This window comes from Melopsittacus undulatus, chromosome Z (assembly GCF_012275295.1).
Source record: "Melopsittacus undulatus isolate bMelUnd1 chromosome Z, bMelUnd1.mat.Z, whole genome shotgun sequence".
Lineage (NCBI taxonomy): Eukaryota > Metazoa > Chordata > Aves > Psittaciformes > Psittaculidae > Melopsittacus > Melopsittacus undulatus.
The window spans coordinates 52,552,518-52,578,724 of NC_047557.1; the positions used below are offsets into that span (position 1 = coordinate 52,552,518).

The 26,207-nt window shown below is 38.9% G+C and overlaps 1 protein-coding gene across 4 annotated transcripts in view; it reads right to left on the minus strand.

Moving 5' to 3' along the window:
* HOOK3 (hook microtubule tethering protein 3) overlaps positions 1-26,207 on the minus strand; it is a 91,699-nt gene that overhangs the window by 24,403 nt on the left and 41,089 nt on the right. For all 4 annotated transcript variants that reach the window (XM_034072924.1, XM_034072923.1, XM_034072925.1 and 1 more), the window contains exons 7-16: positions 19,118-19,180; positions 17,499-17,582; positions 16,104-16,267; positions 12,489-12,629; positions 11,386-11,587; positions 8,044-8,154; positions 5,112-5,199; positions 4,485-4,554; positions 1,715-1,855; positions 82-169 (exon numbers count right to left, since the gene is read on the minus strand). In XM_034072924.1, coding sequence (XP_033928815.1) covers positions 82-169; positions 1,715-1,855; positions 4,485-4,554; positions 5,112-5,199; positions 8,044-8,154; positions 11,386-11,587; positions 12,489-12,629; positions 16,104-16,267; positions 17,499-17,582; positions 19,118-19,180 — 1,152 coding nt within the window. The remainder of the gene's footprint in view (positions 1-81; positions 170-1,714; positions 1,856-4,484; positions 4,555-5,111; positions 5,200-8,043; positions 8,155-11,385; positions 11,588-12,488; positions 12,630-16,103; positions 16,268-17,498; positions 17,583-19,117; positions 19,181-26,207) is intronic.

Below are 26,207 nucleotides of genomic sequence, written 5' to 3' on the forward strand. Positions count from 1 at the left end.
AATTTGTTACAAAAAGGTGAAAGTCTCAAAAAAAGTTCCTGTAACTAGTTGCAAGTACATTTGCTGCACATTTCTACTTACATCTTCAGCTTTTGAACCTTGATCCTGCAAGGACTTTTGTAGTTCTTCTACCTGGGACTGCACTTCTATAAGTCTCTGATTTACCAACCTAGGAAAGAGACAGTGTTTTGTTTTTTCAGAAAAAAAACCCAAAACAACTGCAAGAGAAAGCCTGAGATTTTCAGTGCCCAGTGTTTTAAAGTCATTTTTACAGTAGATGCAGAAAATTCACAACAGTAGTTAGAGCATACAGCCTTTTTGGAGTTCATAGCCTGTAGTCATCCAGAACAATCTGATATTCTTCCAAGACAACATAAATGCACATATTAAGAAATCATCTCTAGTTACATGAAATAAGAATTGCTAACAACCAGTTTTACTGTGAGAGCTACTAGTTTACTGCATTTAAACAGAAAATCCTATAAACCTTGCTAGAAGTGATCTCCAGAGGTTGTCTAAAACCAACGTCCTACTTAAAGCAGGCAGACTTATAGCAGATTGCTGGGAACCACATCCAGCCCACGTTTGGACACCTTGAAGGATGGAGATCTGACAATCTTTTTGGGCCTCTATTTTACAGCTCAAGCACATAATCCATATTTGTTTGCTGTCTCTTGTCCTTCCACTGTCAAACTCTGACAAGAGCCCATCTCTGTCTTCTTGACACCTGTCCATCAGATAGATGCAGATCACAGTATTATCTCCTCCATGCCACCTTTTCTTTGGCCTGAACAAACCTAGTTCTCAGTTTTATACCACATATCCCATACTCCATGCTCCCCACCTTGGAAGCACTCCACTGCACTCCGGCACATTTCCTGTACTGGGGAATCTAAAATTATATATTATATCCAGATATGATTTTGTAAGTACTGAAAAGAGGTGAAAGATTATTTTCCCAGACTGACTGCCTTAACCCTGTTGAGGGCAGCCCAGGTCAGTCAGCTGCAAGTACCCCAGCCAAAACATAATCCTTTGCTGCCCACAGGAACACCAAGATTTTACGGCAGAGCTGCTTCCCAGCCAGGGACAAGGCTCCTATCAGCTCATTTCTCTTGGCTGCTGAGCTCCTCTGAGCTCTCTGTTTCAGCATATCAGTCACTCCTCCTAACATGGTACCATCCTTGAACCCATAGATGTCTGTATGCTTACTGGCTTAATCTAGCTAGGTCAGCTAGAGCAGGTTGCCCAGGAATATGTCCTTTTTTGTTTTAAATATCTCCAAAGATGAAGACAACTTCTCTGGGTAACCTCTTGCAATGTACAGCAACCCTTACTGTAACAATGTTCTTACACTTAGACGAAATTTAGTGTCTTAATTTCTGCCCACTGCCTTTTGCCTAGTTACTGGGCATCACTGAGTAGAGTCTAGCTCAATCGCCTTTAGACCCTCCTATCAGATATGTATAAACACTGATAAAGTCCACTCTGAGCCTTCTGTCTTCCAGACTACATAGTCTCTACCCCTCAGACTCTCCTTATATGAAAGATGCTGTAGTCCTGTAATTACATCCTTGTGGTATTTCACTAGACTGACTCCAGTAAGTCTTTCTTGTACTGGGGAGGCTGGTATTGGACACAGTACAATCAATAGTATGTTGTTAGAACTGTCAATTGTTAGAAAAGTCAAGAAACAGAAGACAAAACTTCCTACCTGTTTTCTGTCTCCAATTCATTCTTCCGCAAGTTTGCATCATCAAGAAGGCTCTGCAACAAGGCTATCTTTTCATTGTCAGAACCTTCTTGGTTCAACTTTAACATTTTGTTCTCATGCTGAAGGCGAATGAGTTTCTCCCTAAAAGCATAAAATACGATTTTGTAGAAAACAGTATGTCAATCTCTATAAAGAAAACAATTTACAACAGAAGTTGTAAATATAACATACAGATTATCTTTACCTATTTAAGGGAGACAACTGAAACAATAATCTTGTCTTTAACCCCCTAACTACAAACTCAATAAAATTAGTTTTAACTGTAGAAAGTACAACACAAGGATGCTGCCTGAATGGTCCTATTAGATTCCACACTACAGGCTGGGCAGATTTACAGGTAGAATATGAAGAACACAAAGCTTGCTGCCAAGTGTTACAGAAAGTTATAATCTCACTAAACTACTGCATGAACCTGTAGTATTGGTCACTAAACTACTGCATGAACCTGGGTCAGTCAATTCTGCTCTGTTGGTCTGTTTTCATAGAATCACAGAATCATCATTTGAAAAGATCCTTAAGATCATAGAGTCCAAACATTAACCTAACAATATCAAGTTCACCACTAAACCATGTCCCCTAAGTACCATGTCATAATATGTCTCTTGAACACCTCCAGGGATGGTGACTTGATCACTTCCCTGGGCAGACTGTTCCAATGCCTGACAACTGTTTTGGGCAAGAAATGTTTGCAACACACAACCGAAAGCCCCCCCCGGTGCAGCCTAAGGCTGTTTCTTCTTGTCCTGTCACATGTTACTTGAGAGAAGAGACCAACCCCCACCTCACTACAACCTCTTCTCACATCATTGCAGAGTGGTAAGGGTTCCCTTTCAGCCTCCATTTCTCCAGACTCAACAGCCCCAGTTCCCTCAGCCATTCCTCATCACACTTGTGCTCCAGACCCTTCACCAGCTTTGTTGTCCTTCTCTGCACCCGCTCCAGCACCTCAATGTCTCTCTTGTAGTGAGGGGCCCAGAACTGAGCACAGGATTTGAGGTGCAGCCTCACCAGTGCTGAGTGCTGGGGGATGATCACTGCCGTGGCCCTGCTGGTCACACTATTGCTGATACAGGCCAGGATGCTGCTGGCCTTCCTAGCTGCCTGGGCACAAGCTGCTCATGTTCAGCTCCGTCAATCAGCACTCCCGAGCTCTTTTCTGCCAAGCAGCTTTCCAGCCACTCTTCCCTAAGCCTGGAGCGTTGCATTGGGTTGTTGTGGCCCAAGTGCAGGACCTGGCACTTTGCCTTGTTGAACCTCATACAACTGGCCTCGGCCCATTGATCCAGCCTGTTCAGATCCCTCTGCAGAGCCTTCCTATCCTCCAGCAGATCAACTCTAACTGATAAAGATACCAAACAGAACTGGCCCCAGTACTGATGCCAGGGGAACACAACTTGTGACTGGCCACCACCTGTATTTAACTCCATTCACCACCACTTTTTGGGCTTGCCGTAGTTTTTTATGCAGTGAAGAGTACACCCATACAAGCCATGAGCAGCCAGTTTCCCCAGGAGATGCTGTGGGAAATGGCATCAAAAAGTCCAGGTAAGAACCACCCACAGCCCTTCCCTAATCCGCTGAACAGGTCATGTTGTCATAGAAGGAGATAGTTAGCCAAGCAGAACCAGCCTTTCATGAACCCATGCTGACTGGGCCTGATCACCTGGCTGTCCTGGATGTGTCATGTGATGGCACTCAAGGTGATTTGCTCCATGATCTTCCCCAACACTGAGGTCAGACTGATGGGCCTGCAGTTCCCTGGATACTCTTTCTGGCCCTTCTTGTAGATGGGCATCCTATTTGCTAACCTCCAGCTCCTGGGACCTTCCTGGTTAGCCAGGACTGCTGATAAATTATGGAGAGTGGCTGGGTAAGCAATTCCACCAGCTCCCTGAGTCCCCTGCCTGGATGCCATCCACTCCCATAGAAACATGTGTGTCTAAATGGTAAGCAGGTTGCTCATCATTTCCCCTGGGATTATGGGGGCTTCACTCTGCTCCCCCTTGCTGCCTTTCAGCTCACTGGGGCTGAGTGCCAGAAAGAAAAGGAAATCTTCCTTATCAACACCTTTCTAGAATGATATTATTTTACTACTGAATATAAGCTTTGACCCATATTGAGCTCTCCAAGTGTTAAAATCAGTATTGCTACAGGTATAAGACTTCCTGAAGAGCTAAGAGATTTCTAAGATGTGGCTGTCTTAAAATCTTTTAGCATACTGGCAAGGCTAAACACAGTATGCAACATCTTAAGAAACAACGATTTTCAGCTCTGCCACTGCTATTCTTCCTTTTAATAGATAGTAACCATTTGCCATGATACAAAATGGGATTTGTAATCTACTCTTTCTTCCACTATTTTAGTATTTTTTCCCTTGTACAACACCACATTCTTATTACAAACATTTCTGCCTGTTAATGCACATATAAGCTGCTATTAAGCAAACTCTCTGCAGAACAAGAAGAGACACAATTTGAGGACAAAGGGGGTTTTTTTTGGTTCCCCCCCCCTTTATTTTTGAGGACAGTACAAACCCAAAAAGAGGTCAATGGAATTTTGTCTTAAGCATAGCAGCTCCTGTTGTGCAGCATCAAAAAGGAAAGAAAAACCCCAAACATTAACCATAGAAACTTTCTAGCACTGAAAAATACCCAATCATCTATGGATGCACATTGTAGAGATTAGTAAAACAAAGCACACATTAGCTTACTTTATTTCGGGAGTAATGATTTCTGCTGCTAAACTGTCTGAAGGCTCTTGTCTTTCCAGAGGCATGAGTCCTGGTTAGGGAAGTAAAAAATTTAGTGAGAAGACCAGTAACTTCTTTTAACAGACCAGAAGCAGACATTGTTCTACCAGTTTACAGTTTCAGAATAATCCTAGACAGTGGAAACTGACACAAAGTCAGGCTTCAGCAAGACAGACAGACAAGCACTATTTCATTAGAAGAATAATCACTACTGTCTTCTTTCATCCTGATAAAATAATTTAATGGATTTTATGCCCATTAGCTTATCTAAGAACTACAAAGCTGTTCAACACTACACATAGCAATAAACTGTAACACATGAAACTTCATACACAAGAGAGAATTTATTACTTGTTTAAAGAAAATTATGTAACTGCACAGAAATCAGAAATATATTTCAAAATGTATTTCTCCACTGGGGAGGAGACCAAAATTTCTCACTGGGTGAAATGACATTTAAAGTTTTCAAATGCTCATAAAGTTATTCACAACTCAAGCAGCTTTTCACTGCTCAACAAAAGCACATTCAGTACTCTAAAGGGTACTTTAGAACTAAAGATGAACTTAATCTCCTTATTTGTCCTTTACCTGTAGTGGTGAGTTGACCTTCCTGAGCTTGGACACATCTAAGCTCTTCAATAGTTTCTTTCAAAGAATCCCTTTCTGTTCTTAATCTCTGAATAATTGGAAAGAGAATGAGTATCAATCTTGGCACTACAAATCCATCTTTAACAGTACACAAGTTGCCAAAAGGCATAGTGTTTAACACTTTAAAACAAATCTATTGCAACTGTAGAGACGATTTTCAAATTAAGGCATCTCCATATTTCATAACAGAAAAAAACATAAAAATTATATACCCCACAAGAATACTGCTTGTTTGGGTTTCTTTGAGAAAGGTTGCTGCTCTGTGTTAAGTTTGTGGAGGTAAGAATATCAGGGTATAAGCTTAGAAAATCAAGATATGAATGACACAAAGTTCTGGTACCAGGTTGTAAATAGCATCTACTGGGGCCATTGTCCTTTTCCCTTTATCAGATTTTACCTGACCAAGAAACAAAGGTTTAGTCAGGAGCGAAATAAAAAGCAGGTAAGTACACAGTCAACATAACAAACAAACTGCATTAACTTCATTTTGTTTGTCTTTCTACAGTGAAAGTGTAAGCACCATTTCCCTACCCCTTCCTCCTGTGTGTCAACTGGCCTTGCAATTCACCAACCATCTTAGCTATGGAAGAAAACTAGTTGCTTAAAGCTCCGTCAGAAGAGATCTGGAGAACAGAGCTTGATCACCTTGCGGTCTAGACAGATGGGCTCTTCAGCAGCATCAGGTAAATATTCCATCAATTTGTCACAAGTTTCCTTTTAGCAAAAAAAGTGAGAATCTACAGGTAGCACCAAGTTTTTTTGCCAAAACTAAAAAATTACAGGAGAAAATGGCAACTACAGAGGCATCGAAGTTCCTTCAAAAATTTTGCTCAAAATTTCTGCTCCAAAACCAGAAATGTCCAGTACTACTAGAAGGTCCAGGGCAGACCTCAGGTCTGTGTAGGTATGGGGTTGTGTCAGCTGACAGCTTCTTGCATTGCATTCTATTAACAGTTTGATTTGGATGTATTCTATACTTCAGCCAAAATGGATCTACAACTTGGAATCACAGCCAAAGGACATTTTGGTGAAGTGTGAGACAGACTCCTGCTGTATTTCTGAATCCTGCAAGGTAAACTCTGGTGCAACTGTCAGAACAATCTGTATAAAGTGCACATTCTGTTAGCACTGAGAGTCATTTCACAAACCCCACAGGTGATTTTTTTTCTGTAAATACTATAGAAGAAAAGCCACACAGACACGTGCTCTCAATCAGCTGCTGACAGCAAAAATTCCACAGTCTGCTACAGTCAATAAGAGAACACCAGTAAAATGCCAGCATATTTTAAGGGACGGAAAAAGCTCTAGGCTTCTTTTGTACACTGCAGACAAAGTCAACTCATCAGATTACCTTAGTACTTCTCATACAACACACCACAGAGATAAAATTCCAAGCCACATAGCTGAAGATAGTGAAATTTGCCACACCATAAAGGGGAAAAAATAAATTTCAGCAACTGCTGGCAAAATGTAACCAACAAGATACCACTACATAGCTTGTGACCTATAGTAGACAACCTTACTGAATACCTATGTGACAATAGAGAACAGAGTAGGGAACATAGGCAGTGAATTACTAATTCAAATGTTGGGAGAATTCATCTATAATCTACTTCTCACAGGTGCATATCCACTCAAAAGAATGTATTAAAAAACAACATCCACCCCTAAAAATGCTATTCGTCAGGGGTAAAATGGAAAACCGTATGACAATGGCCTGCAATTCAGATCCTTTGTGCAAGATGAAATGGTCCACCAAGCAATGGATAAGCCACAGAAAAAAACTTACCATTGTCAAACGTAACAAAACTGGAAAAACAATTTCAATAAAGAGCAGGAAAGAAAGCCAAAGCACAGTACGAATACAGTTACAATCTCAACTGAAGGACAGATGGAGGTGATACCAAGGACAGGTGTCCACGACAGCTTGAGAATTTAATAAGAATATGGAAATCAAAGAACTACGAACAGAAAATAACTGAAAACTTTCAGTTCAATTGCTATTCAAGTGAAGGGGCCGGAAATTTCTGAAAGAACCGGACAGGAAATATGACCACTGAGGGAAAAGCCTACAGAGATTCTGACTGATGGACTTATACTTAAAACAAGGTAACTTAACTGCTAACTCAAAGTGCAGGACTTGGTCTGACGCAGCTTGAGGCACTTGCATATACATTCTTAAGAAAGAAGTTGAAATAAACTGGTGAGAAATAATAGTGTGCCAGAGAAGTCTGAGGGATCAGTCTTGGCAAGAGAGGACACAGCAATTAATTGTAGAATCTCTACCAGCAAATGACAGAGAAGAAGAAATAGACTGGTATCCACCCTGTGCGTTCCATGTTGGCAGTACAAGATAGATCAGTAAGGAGCTGTCATAAAGGCAAGACTGCCACAGACGACATGTTCCTCTACATGACTCCTAAGCCTTTTGCTGCAATAGTCATGACTCCACAAAGAGAAGCATGCTGATGGTACCTCTCAAAGAATGCTTTAGAAATATGCAACAGGAGTTTAGTTCTACTGTGATACTGCAGAAACCCTACTTTAAATAGACTTTCAAAATGCATTACAATTACCCTCGGTGTTTATTAACTTTTTCATGGTAATGTTCAAGAAACAACTCCAGACCCCAAACATGAAGGCTGTTCCCCTTAAAAATCTGGGAATAAGGTTTTGCACAGTCATGTTATTCCATGCTGTACAGTTCTTAGGTTTTAAAAGGATCTTGTACACAAACATTAGAAAACTTTAACTCAAGACTTCCTAATTTAGAAAGCTAGCTGTAAATCACTAACTGTAATTACACATCTGTGTTATAAAGGACACAAAGTTGCTATCACTACTACCAAAAAAATAACACCTTGGCACTTACATCTTTTTCTTTTTGGAGGCTGTCTACTTTTTCTTTCAGTCGTTTGCATTCATAATCTAATTTATCAGCTTTCTTGGATTCTTCAGATAACCTGTTTTGTAGTTCAACTGCCTGTGAGAACAAGAATCAATAATTTGTCTGCAAATATTAATATCAAAACAAAATACAGAAGACAAAGTAGCCAATTACCATGCACCACAAGTCATGTTGTAAACAACTGAAATAGTTAACGTATAGGACATACTAAAACCTCCTTTTATCATGTGTTTCTGTGTCCAGCAAAACCAATAGCATTCAAATATTAGGTCTCAGCACAACCAAAAGAAGCAAAAGCTGTGAACTATTTTCAGTACATCTAAATCCAAGAATTTAAGTCCAAGCACGTTTTACTGAAAAAAAACTATATAGCTCTATGGATCAAAGAGCTTAGGAAAAGTAGAAAAGTCCTCCTGCATTCTGAGAAGCCCAGGACAAAGAAACATTCTGAAGAAAGCAAATTATCTACACCTTTTCTTAACTCTATTTCACAAGCCTCACTCAGAATTCTACCACCAGTTTGCAAAGTCAGGTATTGTTTCTTAACCTGGGATGTGTTTAATAATTTTTAATACACTGATATAAAGATTCAGCCATAGGCTTATAAACAGTTTACTTCAGAAGAAAACATTGCTAACAATATCACATTTATTCTTTTAACTACAGATCAGTAAAGAGCTTTTTAAATTAAATGAGCAGAAATTTGAAAACTGAGCTGAAATGATCAATGAATAAGAGACATGTCAGTAAAGTCTTGCCTTTTTGAAACTCTCAGCTTCTACTATAAAAATCTCATTCCTAGCACATTAGTAAAGCTCATAATACAGAGAGCACAGAAGCAAGTAAGCTGAATAAAGACTGACCTGAAAACACAAAACCTGAATGAAGACTCAGCTAAAGAAGTACAGCTGCTTCTGAAGCAAATCAAAAGAAGGCTTTTTCATGGATTTTAGATTACAGAGAAAGTAATTACCTTAAATTGTGAAGCAAAGCAGTAGCTATACCTACATTAAGACTGCCTAGTGGTTCTCATTACCTTTTATTTTCAATGTGTGCACCTACTGCAAAATAACTACTAACTAAAAATCTGTGTGAACTTAAGTCTTAGAGAAGGACTGCTATTGTTCTTTAATTAAAGGCTGCAAAAAAAGCACAGACCTGCCATTTCTGAGATTATCAGATTAAAAAAAAAATCAAAATAATAGGTATGCAAATATTTTATTTCTCAGATGTGACATACATCACTGGGGTTATCAATAACTACAAATGCATTAGTGTTTGCAATCACTCATGCTATGGTAATGGTATGTAGAAAAACAGAGCAGGAAATAAATTGTCTGGAATCAGGACTTGTGAGCGTATAAAGATATACAGCTACATGATAATGCAGAAGACTAAAAAAAAAAACCAACAAAAATGAACTGCCATCACATTTACTAAGCATTATCTGACATGTGGAATGAATAAAGCAGGAATCCTGCAGCAAAGAAAAGCAAGACATACTGTTAAAAATTTATCAAAATGCACATGCACAAAGGGGCTGAATTAAATATTACAAAAAAAAACCCTGGAATCTTCATATTTCAATTCTCCATCCTGCAATAAAAAGTTTCTTAGAAAATACTTGTACTTGCTTTTAGAACAGTGAACAAAAACTCTCAAATCAAATAAATGCTACTACATCTCCCAGCACCAATAACCTCATCTCACAGAAACTGCTGGTGGGGTAAAGATGTGATTCCCATGAAGACTGCTTCAAGAGTTTCAACCAAGCACTTTGCACAGCACTGAGCTTTTAAGCCAATAAAGTAAATCCTCTGATGGCATCATCATGAGTGGGGTTGGATCCTTCACACACCAGACAAGATACATTCCACAGCAGGGCACACTAGTGCCAGCAATGGCTTAACACCAGAATCCTTACATCTGCTTAAATCTTACAGCACAGTTTAGGAATACCAGAAATTAATTTTATGATTCACACGAGATCTCAAGGACAAGATGTCCAGCCTTACAGACACTGTGTTAATTCTGAGGCACTGTGGTTAGGTAAAGAAAACTCACATCTGTCACAAGACACCTCAGGGCTTACTGCAGTCTCAGCCAGCAGAACAGTTTTACGTAAATTAACAGCTCCTCAGACATTAAATCCTACCTAATAAACACAGAATGATCAAGAAAAGGAGGAATACTTTTGCAGCACAGATGATGGGACTTCCCCTTCCAAAATCCTTATTGTTGGTGAACTATGGATGACCAGATGCAGATGTCAAGGTTACACGACTGTTTTACACGCTTAGCTGCTCAATGGAGTGAAATACTTGTTGCTAGCAAACATGATACTAGTCATATGTGAAAGGCAATTGCTTTCTAGATTTACTTTTCCCTGTCATTGTCTGTTATTTCTGCATTTTTCTTGACCAAGTTATTTTTTTCTGATGGAATCATTTTGACTGTTACAATTAGTCTGCAGGTGTCAAAGCTAATAGTCTTAATCAAAACACCCAGATACAGAAAAAAAATTATTGAGTCTTAGAGACATATTGCCACTGCTTCTGGGCTTGCACTGTTATTAGTGGTTGTTCCTGTATTCTTATTCTGCTGCAAGCTGACAAATAGGGACCCCTGTAACACAACCATTAATGCACCACGCTCTACCTGGCCCTGTAACAAGAATCCCAGAATGAAGCTATGTCAATGTAGCACAGAAGCAGAGAGTAGATTAAACACACCTTTCACCTTTACAGGAACAGGATCACATGGTACTTTGAAAACCAGGAGAATAAACAGATGCTATTCAGAGAGCATGCTGGTGTGGCACATGTTGTACTCTAATGGATGCATACAAACAGGGATTATATGCATCCTCTCTTCTTTACTGGACAAACTCATACAAACTAGAACCTCAAAAAGAGATTACTTAGCCACAAAATAACTTACCTCATCTGTGGTGCATTCCTCACTGCTGGAAATTTGTAAGAGAAAATTGGACACTTTTTCTGAAAGAGGAGGCTCTAATTCAAGCTTTGCTACTGAATACGAATTAGGACTAATTTGAGTAAAACACATCTGTTGATTTTTTAAAAGTAAGAAATACCGCTTACTGGCAAACTAATGTAAACCTGAAATAATGACAGTAATTGCAGAAAATCAGGACAAAGGTAATACCTACAAAAAATGGAAGTCTTCTAAACACAAGGGCTGTTTGTTCATAATTTCTTTCTTACTTTGAGGTATTAGCCATGGTATGATGAGAAAATATTGAACAACACAGAGAACTGTTGCACTGACAATGTCTCTTCTCACCTGTCTTTTGTATGTTTCCAGCTGACTACGTGCTGCATTGGCCTTCCTTAGTTCTTCTTCCAGGCTCACGGTATTTTGCATGTACACTGTATTCTTCTCTTCTAAGAGTTTCACTTGCCGTCGCAGATCACCCAGGTCTTCCAATTTCTTTTTGTATGACTCTACCTGGCTTTCTAACTTGGCTACTTTATCAGAAGAATGCCTGCAGAGACAGATTTTTATCAAATTTGTACTCTGAACACTGACAAAATTAAATGTCCTGAAGCTTCCCCATACTTTGTCTTAATGCAGAACACCTCCTGAGACATCACAGCAAGAAGAAGAAAGCAACCACATCCTCCTGTTACTAATGTTTACACTTTTAAATTGCCTGCTCCCCTCCCATAGATACTTGTCAACTCAAAGAGCTATTGATGAGGATACTTCTAAACATTATCGCTCACAGGTAGCTTTGGTAGAAAGCTGCTGGTGAATTAGATAAGGTAATATTACAATATGCCTTGCTAGATTTGCCAGAAAAAGAGTGATACAGGTGGGTAATGGATAATTGTTCTGAATAATCCATGGCAGCATGATGCTACTACTTAAAAATTATGTTCCGTACCTCCACTGTTAAGGGCCCACAACATCCTATAAACTCCTATCATCATCAAATCATGACAACTTTGGGTGCTAAACTCAAGTGGCAAAGAGAGCTTTAACAGGTATTGCTCATACTAGCAGTATACGATGAACCAAAAGCGCCACCCAACGTCCAAATAATGCAAACCCAGGAACAGAAGGTGAGAGCAGATGCCCAAGTCATGATGAAGGTGAGCAGAGCATCTCAAAAGACCAGTGAGTGACTTCTTGTGACAATAACATGATGTAAGATTGCTAAATTTATTACCAGTTTATTGATTAGGTAGATAATAATTAATTTACTTCAGTGGAATTGTGTGGTGGTCTGTGTAATTAACTAGAGGATCAAAAATAACTTTGGCATTGAGAAAATGTTTATATTTAATACTAGAATTATTTAAAGAACTAATGAAGACTAAGTACACATGATTTATACAGATTAAAAGTTAGTTTAAAAAAAAAGTTAATGGAACAGAGCTTACCTTAGTACATCTATCTCATCCTTCAAAGACTGAGCCTCCTCTGCCAAGGTAGTAAGCTCTTCTGTTTGTTGCCTCAATTCAGCAATTTCTTTTTCTAGTTCTTCACAGCGTATTCGATAGTCATCTTTGGCAGCTTCTAATCTGTAGAAATTTAAGTAAAACAGAAAATTTCTCAGCTTCAGCCAGTTATCATTCCTCATCATCCTCTCCAAAAAAACACATGAAATGTCCTTCTGGTACAGTGAAAAACAGCAGACCAATGTGCTTATTCAAAAATGTAGATTCAGACTGACTTTTTGATGCTTCAAAGTTGATAGCAGTGTTTCTATGGGAAAGACCAGAAGGCAATGTGTGATTCTCCTGGAAGGCATGCTAGGGCACATGAAAAACAACAAGGTGCTTGGTGACAGCCAGCATGGCTTCACTAAGGGGAAATCCTGCCTGACCAATTTGGCGGCCTTCTATGATGGGGCTACAGAATTATGGACAGGGGTAGAGCAGCTGACGTCATCTCCCGGGACTTGTGCAAAGCGTTCGACACTGTCCCACATGACATCCTTGTCTCTAAATTGGAGTGTCATCAATTTGATAGGTGGACCACTCAGTGGATAAAAAATTGGCTGGATGGCCGCATGCAAAGAGTTGTGGTCAATGGCTCAATGTCCAGCTGGAGACCAGTAACGAGTGATGTCCCTCAGGGACCAATGTTGGGACCGGTCTTGTTCAACATCTTTGTCAGTGACATGGACAGTGGGATTGAGTGTGCCCTCAGCAAGTTTGCCGATGACACCAAGCTGTGTGGTTTGGTTTGGTTGATATCCTGGAGGGAAGGAATGCCATCCAGAGGGACCTTGACACGCTTGTGAGGTGGGCTGATGCCAACCTCATGAAGTTTAACCATGCCAAGTGCAAGGTCCTACACCTGGGTCGGAGCAATCCCAGGCACAGCTACAGGTTGGGCAGAGAAGAGATTCAGAGCAGCCCTGTGCAGAAGGACTTGGGGGTGTTGGTTGATGAGAAAATGAACATGAGTTGGCTTCAGTGTGTGCTCACAGCCCAGAAAGTCAACTGTATCCTGGGCTGCATCAGAAGGAGCATGACCAGTAGGTCGAAGGAGGTGATCCTGCCCCTCTACTCTGCTCTTGTGAGACCTCTCTTGGAGTACTGTGTGCAGTTTTGGTGTCCTCAACATAAAAAGGACATGGAACTGTTGGAACAAGTCCAGAGGAGGGCCACGAGGATGATCAGGGGACTGGAGCACCTCCCACATGAAGACAGGCTGAGAAAGTTGGGGCTGTTCAGCCTGGAGAAGAGAAGGCTGCGTGGAGACCTCATAGCAGCTTTCCAGTACCTGAAGGGGGCCTGTAGGGGTGCTGGGGAGAGATTATTCATTAGGGACTGTAGTGATAGGACAAGTGTTAATGGGTTCAAACTTAAACAGCAGAGGTTTAGATTGGATCTAAGGAAGAAATTCTTTACTGTTAGGGTGGTGAGGTACTGGAATGGGTTGTCCAGGGAGGTTGTGACTGCTCCATCACTGGCAGTGTTCAAGACCAGGTTGGATGAAGCCTCGGGTGACACGGTTTAGTGTGAGGTGTCCCTGCCCATGGCAGGGGGGTTGGAACTAGATGATCTTAAGGTCTTTTCCAAACCTAGCTATCCTATGATTCTATGAAATACAAGTCCTGAGTTTTTTTTCTGTCACAGTAATTGTTCACAATGGAGCTCCAGCAAAAATTTCCACCTTTTTTATCTTGAAGCACAGACAGTTTGAACATGGCATCTTTAACCTAAGATTTTGTTTATCTCTTCAAATCCTACACACCTTCAGCAATATTAACCCAATTATGAGATGTTCTAAATACTGTAGAGCTCTCAAGATGGTTTTATTTATTTACTTACTTACTTATAAAGCACATATGTATGCCCAGTACTTCTGAAGAACCAAGTCATACATTTAGTTATCTAGTTAGCATGTGAACAACTCAAACCAAAGACTCTGCAGTGAACTATTTACATACAGCATACACAAGCAAAGCTGCATTTAAATGTCAGTGAACAAAGGGTGTAACTAAGAAAAACTTCATCAAAGCATTTTGAACCAATGTAAGAGGACACAATCTGGAACATTAAGTCTTACTGTGATTTTTATCTGAAATGCAGACAAAACACATCCAGAAAAGCAGGTATGGGCATGAAAAAAAAAAAAAGAAAGTTATATCCATTAATTCAAGCAGATTCAAAAAGAATCTACAAGAATGAAGAGACAGTCATCTAGAGGTCATGGGTCATCTAAAGAAACAGGTCATTTAAACCATACACAGCAAAGATTTTGATTATGATAGACCAGAACTGTCAAAGGACATAAAGAGGCAAGACTAGGAGTAAAACTGTTATACCACATTGGGCATCAGTTATGCTGTGCAAATGTCATGTTTTGTCAGGCAGAGCTGGAGAAGGAATACATATAAATTGCCATTAGAAACCACATGTTAGGAAGGCAGGGAAAGGAGGTAAAGGAGTTTGGAAAAGTAATCTCACATGCGAAAAGGGTTTAGAAAGATCTTCACTACCTGAAACTAGAGTAGCAGGCAGGCAGATACTGGATATGGGGAGAAAACCGGTTAAAACTGCAATTGATAACAGACTCAGGTTCAAATCATTCCAGAGCATGGGGATGAATAAGGAGAGATAAAAGGGGACACTAGAAACACATTAGTACATATTCCTTTACATGGTAGATGTATAGAAAGAAGAAAACCAGGTACTAGTTGCTGTGAAAGAGGAACACTAAGCATTTTTCAAGAAACTGAAGGAAGAGGGTGTGCCTGAGTCCCCAGGAAAAAAGAGGCCTAGCAACGCTAAAGTAAAATAATGGGGAAAAAAAAAGAAGAATTAGTAAAGGGCAACCAGAAGAGGACAAAGAGAAGAAAAAATTGCAGTGTAAACAAATACGGCTTCATTCACAAAGGACAGAGAAAGTACAGCAAAAGGAACGAAAAGATGATGAAGTGGACCAGCTTTATCTCAGCAGAATAGGTTTACACAGCCTGAAAGCCACAGTTAAAAGGACCAGGAAAGATGTTTAAACAAAAACTGTATTTCCAAGTATTAAGGAAATGCAAATGAAGAACAGAGCTCACTTGCAGATAATCCCTATTTTTCAGATATGAAACAATTTGTTTTCAAACTCAAAGAAAGACACACTCTACTGCATAACAATACCACCTGTAGTACTGCCCAAAGCAAACTTTTGGGTCAGAATTCCTACACCTTAAAAATACAATCAGAATAATTTACATAGAGGAAAGCATACTACTTCTCATTCTCACTGATTCTGAAAAACATCACTGAAATGACTGCACACAATTCAAAACAACTTCAAAGAGTAGAAAGTGACATGTATACAGCATCTCAGCACTAAGAAATCATGCTTTTTTTATACTGGCGCTTGTAAAGAGGTATATCTTAACATGTACATCATTGTAAAAATTTTACTATTGTGATTACACCACCTATTACATTAATTGAGAATTGCCAGGAGAAACAGAAGTATATAAATCATTCCTGCTGCCAGCTACAAACAAACAATCCAACCAAGTGCAGCTTTTCTACCTGAATGTTTCCTCCTGGAGCTGTTCTAGTTGAGTCTGCAGTTGCAGATGCCTACGACCTGCAGGGCTGTTGGGATCTTCAATAGAGTCAGACTGATTTAAACGTTCCATCAAAATCTGGTTCTCAGCAAGCAAGCTGCTCTTCTCCTCCTGAAGAGCTGCAACCTATTGTAGTAAAAGCACCAACTGGAATAACTGAGCTATCCAGAGAACAATTTTTTTTTGTTTATGCATAACAAAGTATCAACACAACCCACAAATGGAAAATCACAGGCTTCAATAATCACACTTCACGAGACTATACTGTAACATTTAACTAGGTATTCAACTGCTATGTGATGTGACACAGAAAATGTAACTATTCTTAACTGTATTTCACTCAAGCTTCTAAAGAAAAAGTCTTAGTGTACAAGGGAGCTTCATTACAATAAAGTCTGCATTCTTTCCCAACAAATAAATAGAACTACCTCTCCACAGTAAGGCTTTTAAAACTAATTTCCAAGAGAAACAATGCCTACTAATTACAAAGAATATTCAAGGCTGCATACTTAAGGTATGGCTTTGTCCTTCAGGATTAATTAATTAATTTAAAAAAACAGTGGCCATTTGCAAGCAGCCCTGAATTAGGAACACAGTCCCAAAGACAAATTGTGTTTCCACCAAAACTGCAAGACCAGGCAGTACTGCAAAGAACCCAGAGTGCTCCAACTCAAACAACAGCTGAACATGGGTTCCCATGTTATTAAATAGTACAGCATTAACATGCAGGAGGAAGAGAGGAAGAGAGGGAATGTGAACATCCTGACAGAAGGAAAAGCTTCAGTAACAGCTTGAATCATCAAATACACCAAAATCAACCATGACACACACATCAACTTTGTCAATTATAACAGCTACTGAACTGCTTGGCAAAAGCCTGAATGATGTTCCAAAGTAGGGTTATAATGGCAGAGCCTTTCAGGGCTCCCACTTTACACTCATGTCTTCTGAATGAGATACACCTGATTTACAGTAAAGCTTAGTCTAAATCCATAGACAGTGATAGACTACAATAACTTCTGATTGTGATTTAACACTTAGCTGTAACTGTTACAGCAGCATAACCTCAATTAGTTCTCTAAAGCAAGAGCTGAACAGCACAACCTGACCCCTTCCTAACTGAGTGGAAAAAAGGTTTGTCAGTATGAATCACCTTAATACTGGCAACATTGCATCAAGGTAACAAAACAATGAAATTCTCTCTGTTGGCACAAATAAAGCAACATAATTACTGTGCCATTTTCATTTCCCTTTAAAAACTTATGTTTCCATGTTACACTTCTTGCTTTCATCTGCCTAAATATTAACACATCTCTTTCCCACTTCAAAATCAACATGTACAATATAGCAAACTTACCTGCATATCTAACTCATGACATCTCTGGGCAATTTCTTCTTTTATTGCTAGTGCTTCATTTAATTCTTCTGTAGTTTTCTTCAGCTACCATAAACAACAAACATTTATATTTCATCACTCTCTGTGACATGTATAAAATTATTCTGAACTACCTGGCTATAAAATTATTTTTGTATTTAGGTAATATATTAACTTTTTGAAAACTGAAGCAATTTCACTATTAGAAAGGAACAAAGAAGTAGGTATAATTACTCTGTAGTTCGTATGACAGTATAAAGTAAACATACTTAAAAGTAATTATTTGGTCTTAGAAAAAAACATTAGAATTATAACATCTATTCAACAAATTGAGTCAGAAAGTCCTGAAGAACTTGTGTCTGAAGATCTCATCAATTCTGTACACTGAAAAAACTGTCAATACCACTTTTCTTTATGGATGCAAAGAGTGCATAATTTCAGTATTCAATCTACATTTCAAATACAAAAAGAACTGCAAGGTGGAATACAGAGGGTGGACAATTAGGGTAAAATTTCTAGTCACTGGAAGCTACACTTACTCAACAACAGGAACACAATTAATATGGCAAGGGATAATCCTACCCTTCTGCAAAAGGGCACTGAATCTTTCAACCAGTGGGACATATTCAAATTACTTTCTTCAAAGGCTTTATGTTTAAAGATACATATCTTGTAAGTCCACATATGAATGCAGCTAATATGAACAAAATAGCTAAAAGAAAAGTCATCTGATAAAACAGGTGCATATAGAGCTATATCATTATCTATGATGAATTTTAGATGGGCTTTCTCAACCAGCATCATGGCATCTTATCTTTTTGAAGTTTATTTCTCAAAGATGTGTTGACAGAGAAAAATGAATTCCATCTGTCAGAATTTACATACTTCTGCAGAGAACACACGATGGAAGAACACATGGAACACCACTGTAGAGTACTACTTCCCAATTAGAAAAAAAAAAGAGAGAAATTAGGACAGCGTTACCATGGATTAAGCTAGCAAAGAAAACATTTATTTTGCATATTCTTTAGGTATATCACACAGAGAAAGACTCTCTCCAAAAACTTCTCTCACATATTGCAAGAGTTGCCAGGACTGCTTTAAGGATTTTTGAGCCACATCTACGGGGAGGTGGACTTTTTTTGTTGTTGTTGGGTTTGGGTGGGGTTTTTCTGTGTGTTTGGAGTTTTTTGTTTGGTTTTGGGTTGGGTTATTTGTTTTGGTTTGGTTTTTTTTAACTAACTTTAGAAGAACGAATTGGCAAAAAAAGTTATATTCAAATACTAATCTTTTTCTTTTTTTTTTTTTTAATTCCCTTTTTTTCTCAATACCCAAAGATATGGACTGGTCTGCAGTTTTGCAATACTATGCCATACAGCTAAACTTGTTTTCCAAATTAAGTTTTTCTCTCCTTTCGATACACAAAATGGTTAAACACAATTTATAAAGCAAAAGGACTTGAAATACTGAAATTTAGTTTTCCAATTCTTGTTTGAATTTCCCACAATTAAAGGAAAAAAAGACTTATTAATAAAGCAAAGCCACTAGCCATTGATGTGCTATGACTGAAGGAAAATAAAACATCTAGTCTTAGTAGATACCTGCCGATCAAGGTCAACGTAAGCATCATTTCCAGCAGAGACTGGAGACTCTTTACTCATCAACTGCAATTAGATTACACTGGATTAGAAAAAGCAAGGATTTACTTTTATCTTAAAAGTTAAGCTGCAATGAAAGAAGGTGATTTTAACTTTTGGTAGCTTCAATATGACTTCATTCAGAAATTTTAAACTTCATTTTCATATGTCATTCAGAAATTATTACACAAAGAAATCTTAAGAACTTATAATATTTAAAGCACTATAAAAGAAATATTTCATCATCTCTTCTTCTTCAGACAACACACATTGTTTATCTATGATGAAACCTATAATACACTCTGCTAAACATTTTATTGAAGTCACATTTGAATGATGTACTATCAATACACCATGCAAGACCTGCCTTTAACTGTTCTCTGCCAGAAGTTTTCATTTTTTGAATACCTGGAAGTTCACACCAACTTATTTATTTATTCAGCTGAAGTTGGCAACGTACCTATCTCAGCTAATTGTGTGAAACAAAGATGATTAAAATTCCTGCTCTGGAGTTGTCTGTAATTTGCAAATTTAAAAAGAAAGTCCCTAATGTGTATTCCTGAAGTAATATTACTATTCCTTTTACATGAATCTATTTGATTGCAGGAATAGCTGGCAGTAATTTTAGTCTAGCAAATATTACTTTCAGCCACGACTTCTAAAAAACAAACAAGCCTCCCATATTGACTGATATGCTTGCTTAAAGAGAAAAAGCTGATAAGAAAGCAAGTTTTAGTTCAATAACCCACTGATCGGCTACAGAGGTAGTTAGAAGTTAAATCTAATGTAACAAGAAGTTGCAGCCTAAAGAGCTCCTCCCAGCCACTTCCAGAAAACATAGTAACATTATTACTTAAAGTTGTAAGACACAAAGAGTCTTCCAAATAAGAAATATGTTGTAACTAAGTAAAAAGGCAGCATTACAAAACCACTCTGATGGTTTCTGTCATCCTATCCAAAGACAAAATGCCCTATGAGTTCTCCAGTGACACAACTCATGGACGTTACAACCAAGAAGGCCCTATTCTAACTAAAACCAAGATAAAAATCTTTCCTAAGATCTCCTCTCCAGTCTGTTTACTTTCTTCCGAGACAGGGCTTCCTTTATTTCTTCCAGGAATGAGTGCTATTGCATTACTTTTTACTGGCAAAGTTCCTTGGACACGCAGCACAGAGCTTTCATTTCTTCTCCATCCTTTCTACTTATACCACTATGTAGAAGAGAAAACCCTTTTGATTTTTACATCACTCAAATATTTATCCACTAATGTTTCCCTCCCTCTCTATCTCCTTAACTGGGATTTAGCTGCATGTAACATTCTTAAATTCATTTGGATGTCCTCAGGATTACTTCTCAGATCCTGATGATGTTTGTTGCTAACTGAATTTCTCCCATTTTGTCTGCATCTTTACAATGCCAACTACACTGAAATGAAGCATTCCATGAAGTGCTGATTCTCTGTAAGAGTAATAAGAAAACTTTTAACCTCAGAACTGCCCCCTGAAAGCATATTTTTTTCTCATTACCATATATTGTTACAAATGTTACAAAACTTGTATTTAAATTAGGGCCACGTTTTCTAAGCTGATTTATCATTTTGCCATCCAAACTAAGAATGTCCAATCCCTTTCTGCTCTGTAATGTTTGTACATACACCATTTTAATATTACTGTTCAAATGCTTTTCCAGATGACTAAAATCAACCAAATACCGAATGCTTGTCCCTACTGTATATCCCACAACATTGTTCACAAAAGTACTTCAGACATTAAATAACTTGCATCCATTAAGCCAGACTTCACAGCTGGAAGGTCCCAGGCTGCAGGGGTGTTCAACATACATCGCTGACAGCCACCAACCCTTTGCGGCCATAGCACAACTTCCTCTTCAGAAACCAAGCTTAACAACCCTGCCAAGAGATACTGTAGGAGGCATACAAAAGGCTGCGCAACCCACTAGAGGCCACCGTGGTGTTGCCGCTTTCTGTGGATTACCGTAAAGAAAGAAGGATGAGGCAAATCATATAACCCCTTTATTCTTCAGCAGGTTTTGTCATCTCCCCCAAAAATTCCAATCCTTGAGAACCCTTAGCAGAAATGCCAAGAAAAGAAGTCATTAGCTGGGAGAAGAATTAGGTGGGGGAGATACACAGTGCAGGTATAGTGTGAATGTTACACAGAACTTGCGAATTTAACTGAATCAGGTGCATGAGAAATGTCATGGGAAGTATGCATGAGGCACTGAGGGAAAAAGCCACACACTGACTCAATGAGACAAGAAGCATCTTGCAATCTTACGGCCTGTGAGATAGCGGGAATACTAAAGAAGAAATCTGTGGGATTGTGCTGCATCCAGTAGTACAATCAGACAAGGAAAAGGAAAAAGAGTGCCAGATTACTTAGACGTAATACAGAAATACGACTTCTGATAAGTTAACAATAACCTGAAGCGAAGAAGTGGAGTAAAAAGGAAGAATTTCAGGGTGAAGGACTGTCTCCATCTTTTCCCTACACATCTCTCCGCACCCTGGAGAGGAAAATGGTATGTGTAAGGAAAAGTCTGTGTTCTGCTTTATCTCCTTCACTTATAAGCTCACATTCAGACAAATATTATTACCTGTCTTCACATGTACCTTTAATGGATGATGATGTGAAAAGATTTTACAAAATAATTGATTATAAAACCAGAAATCAATGAAGTGCCTGCAAAATCAAGCAATTGCATTAGGCCTCTACAGGAGAAGGAAAAGTCGTTTTAAGAACTCCCCACAGTGAAAGCAAGTGACTCGCATTTACTTCCTTGATCTTTTTATGGTTTATTTGCATATTTAAATAAAGACTTGAAACAGCACAAGTATTTGTTGAAATAATAAAACATCATTTAAAATCAAAAGAGCTTTTTCTTGGCAAAGAGGTCAGTCTGGATTTTAAATAGTACAATACCCTGAACAACATGAGTTTTTATAATTCTTTGTGTAATTTTGAGAAGCAGTTGTTACTGCCTGTTAACCTTTGCAACTATACATTTTCATGCCCATAGCTTTGTATGATGTCTTATAACATACTTGTAGGTCTGCTAATTTTATATTATTAAAACCTTCACTTTTAACTACTTTGCTTGTGAAATGTGAACAAGTTGCGTTGTCATGGATACATAAAGATAGGGGAAGGGGTAAAACTATCAGAAAATCTGCATGCATGAATAACCTGAATTATGAATGCCTATTTTTCTCTCCACATATGATCTGCATGATTTTGCAAATGCAGATGCACCACTTAGTTGATGATGTTAGAAGTTCAAACCATTTGCTTTATTTGAAATGCTTTTTCTAAAGTTGCTAATACTGCTCATGAAACTGCCCATGAAGTAATGTCAAAATCCAGCTTCTGTATTCAGAAGGTTGTTTTTCTTTTTTAAGACATCTTTTGATTTGTTTGCTTTTTAAGAGACAGGGCTATGTACAACACAGTGTATATCCTTTAATGCAGCTGGATACACCTTCACTACTACTACCAGATCAAATGAAATATTTTTCTGTAATTTGCTGGTTATTCAAAAAACACTTTAACTTCAGAGAAGATGAGAACTTAAACAGTCATGACAAAACACAGGGAGGGGTGTCATGGGTTCAGCAGTAGTTTAAACCACGACAAGGGGAAAAAAAACATAAAGTTTCTACTCTGTGGAAATAACACAGTTGGTATCAATCCAGACAGGAAGTACCTTTTGCTATGCACTCCAGGCAAGTTTTGACCTTCAACAAAGGCAATTTCCTCAGCTACCACTTTCATCAATAATGAACTTGGCATCTCAAAGAAAAGACTTGGGAAAATGACAGCAGAATTTGCCAAGGATGTTAAAGAGAGGAAAGAAAAGAGAAATAGCTAATAGCTAAAATAATTTCCTTAAGGAGAAAGCTTTGGCTTTCAAAAACAAAATTGTAAATTATGAAATTAAAAAATTCTGTCATACATAGTAATATATCCATTTCAAGTAATAATGGATTATAGTGACATAAACAGAATATTGGAATATTCTACAGAATATACAACACAATACATCATTTATAATTATGTAAGTTTTTGTTGCAATATTTTTTATAGCTATATTATTCTTGGTCTTCCTCTATCTTGTGCACATCTTGCATTTAGAAAGGCACACCTGCAGATTAGAAGAATCTAAGAATCTACGTGGTGGCAACACACCAGATCAATTTGTACTAAAAAGATAACAGAAAAGCATTTTTCAATTTATAAACCTTTTATGGAGCATAATGAATGTTTTATTGCTAATATTTTAAAGATTTAAATCACTGGAGAAAGGAAATGCTGAAGTCACAAGGTATGACAGAAACCAAAATCACAGAATCATAGAATAGTTGGGGTTGGAAAGGACCTTAAGATCATCTAGTTCCAACCCCCCTGCCATGGGCAGGGACATCTCACACTAAACTAGGTCACCCAAGGCTCTGTCCAACCTGGCCTTGAACACCGCCAGGGATGGAGCACTCACAACTTCCCTATGCAACCCCATCCCAGTACCTCATCACCCTCACCGTAAAGAGAATTTCTTCCTTATATCCAATCCAAACCTCCCCTGTTTATGTTTAACCCGTTACCCCTTGTCCTATCACTACAGTCCCTAATGAATAGTCTCTCACCAACAACCCTGTAGGCCCCCTTCAAATACTGGAAGGCTGCTATGAGGTCTCCATGCAGCCTTCTCTTCTCCAGGCTGAACAGCCCCAACTTTCTCAGCCTATCTTCATACAGGAGGTGCTCCAGTCCCCTGATCATCCTCGTGGCCCTCCTCTGAACTTGTTCCAACAGTTCCAAATAGCCAAATAAAATTTAAAACATAAAATGCTTCTCCTCTCCTTCCATTTAAAATCCATCTTCCTCGTAAAAAAAAAAAAAAAATTAAAAAACCCCAGAGAAAACAGGGCAAAGATTGTTCTACTGTACATCATGAAATACTTTCATGAGTAGGATGATTTATGAAAACAAGAGAAGTATCTAAAAGCATTTATACGTGCTTTGCTGAAACATGAAAATGAATTACGTAATACCTCAGTAAAGTTCACAGAGGTCTTTTTACATACCTAATTTTGAAGAAAGAGTACCTGCATATCGAATGTTTTGAAATGTTTGGATTAGGTGACATGTCAACTTTCCAAATACACACATAGAGCCACTCTCTTGGGCACTTCATTTGGTGTCTCCTACATATTGCTCGGTCCAAGTTACTTGGACTCTGAGCTGCTCTGAATCCAAGAAATAGAAAAACCTCCTTAAATGCAGTGAAGTTTCACCCCTCAAAAACACAGACTGCAGGTACAGCTCTGGATCTGAACTCTTACTAGAATAACAGAGTATCTCAGGTTGGAAGGGACCCATAAGGATCAGAGTAAAACTCCCTGCTTCTTGCAGGACTAAAACTAAGCCATATGACTAAAAGCATCATCCATATGCTCGTTGAACTCTAACAAGCTTGTTGCCACGATTCACTTCTCTGGGGAGCCTGTTCTAGTGACCAACCACCCTTCCACTGAGAAACCTTTTAATCTAATGTTTAATCTGATCTTCCCCTCATGCAGCTTCATTCCATTTCCTTGTGTCCTATTGCAATCACCACAGATAGATCAGCACCTCCCCACTCTACTGCCCCCCTTTGAGGAAGTTGAAGACTGCCATGAGGTCATCCTTAGTCTTATCCAAGCTGAACAAAACCAAGTAACCTCTGCTCCTCATAAGCCCTTGAAACCTTTCACTATCTTGGTCACTTCTTCCCTGGACACACTAATAGTTTGATTTCCTTGTTATATTGTGGTGCCCAGACCTGCACCCAGTACTCAAGATGGGGCTGCACCAGTGCAGTGTAGGACAGTCAGTTCCCTCAATCAGCTAGCTATGCTGTGCTTGATGCACCCCAGGACACAGTTGGCCTGTTTGGCTGCCAGGGCACAGTGTTGACTCATTCAACTTGCCATTAACCCAAATCCCTGGATCTCTTTCCGCCGGGCTGCTCTCCAGCTTCTCATCCTCTGTATGTGCAAGGATTACCTCATCCCAAGTGGAGAACGCAGCACTTGTTCCTGTTAAATTTCATACAGTGCTGATTGCTCAACTTCTATGACTATATAAATTACTGTGTAAGGTCACTCTGCCCTTAAGGGAGTGCACAGCTGCTCCTAGGTTAATATCATCAGCAAACTGCCTTAATTTGATTGTAAATTTGATACCTGTGTCCAGATTGTTTATAAAAACATTAAAAAGCAGTGACCCCTAAATCACCCCTGTGGAGCCATACTGCTGCTGGCCACCAGCCTGATGTAAACACCATTTATTATAACTCTTTGAGCCCAGCTCACCAGTAAATTGCTCACTCTATGCGTTATGGACTCATGTAAATGTATGCTGCGCATTTTGTCCAGAAGGATACTGTGACAGACAGTATCAAAAGCTCTGTTAAAATCCAAAAAACCCCCCCACATCTACTGGCTTCCCTTGGTCAATTAGATGGCTGACCCTGTCAAAATAGGAAATTAAGTTAGTTAAGCTGAACTTTTCCCTCATGAACCCCTATTGGCTAGGACTAACAACTGCTTGTTTCTCTCATGTTTTTCAGTAACTCCCAGAATAACCTTCTCCGTAATTCTGCCAGGCGCTGGACTGAGACAGGCCTGTAATTACTAGGGTCTTCCTTCTTTTCCTTCTTGAAAATTGGGACCTCTTCTAGCTTCCAGTTAACTGGGGTCTCTGCAGACTTTCAAGATCACTGAAAAATAATGGAGGGAGGTCACACCCTGCAAGTTTGAGACACTTTCTGGCCTCTTCATTAAGCACCCAAGATGCTCCTCATTTCGTTTGGAATGCACTAGATTTCTAAGCAGATTGAAAGGTTGCATTAAAATCACGCAGAACTGCATCAGTACCTGAATAGTAAGCTTTTTGATTCACTGAGTTTTCAAAAAATTCCAAAAATCTGTTTCAGATGAACATACCACCATCTTGATTTTTCCCCACTTCTACTCCTCACCTCTGAGAAAGAGCA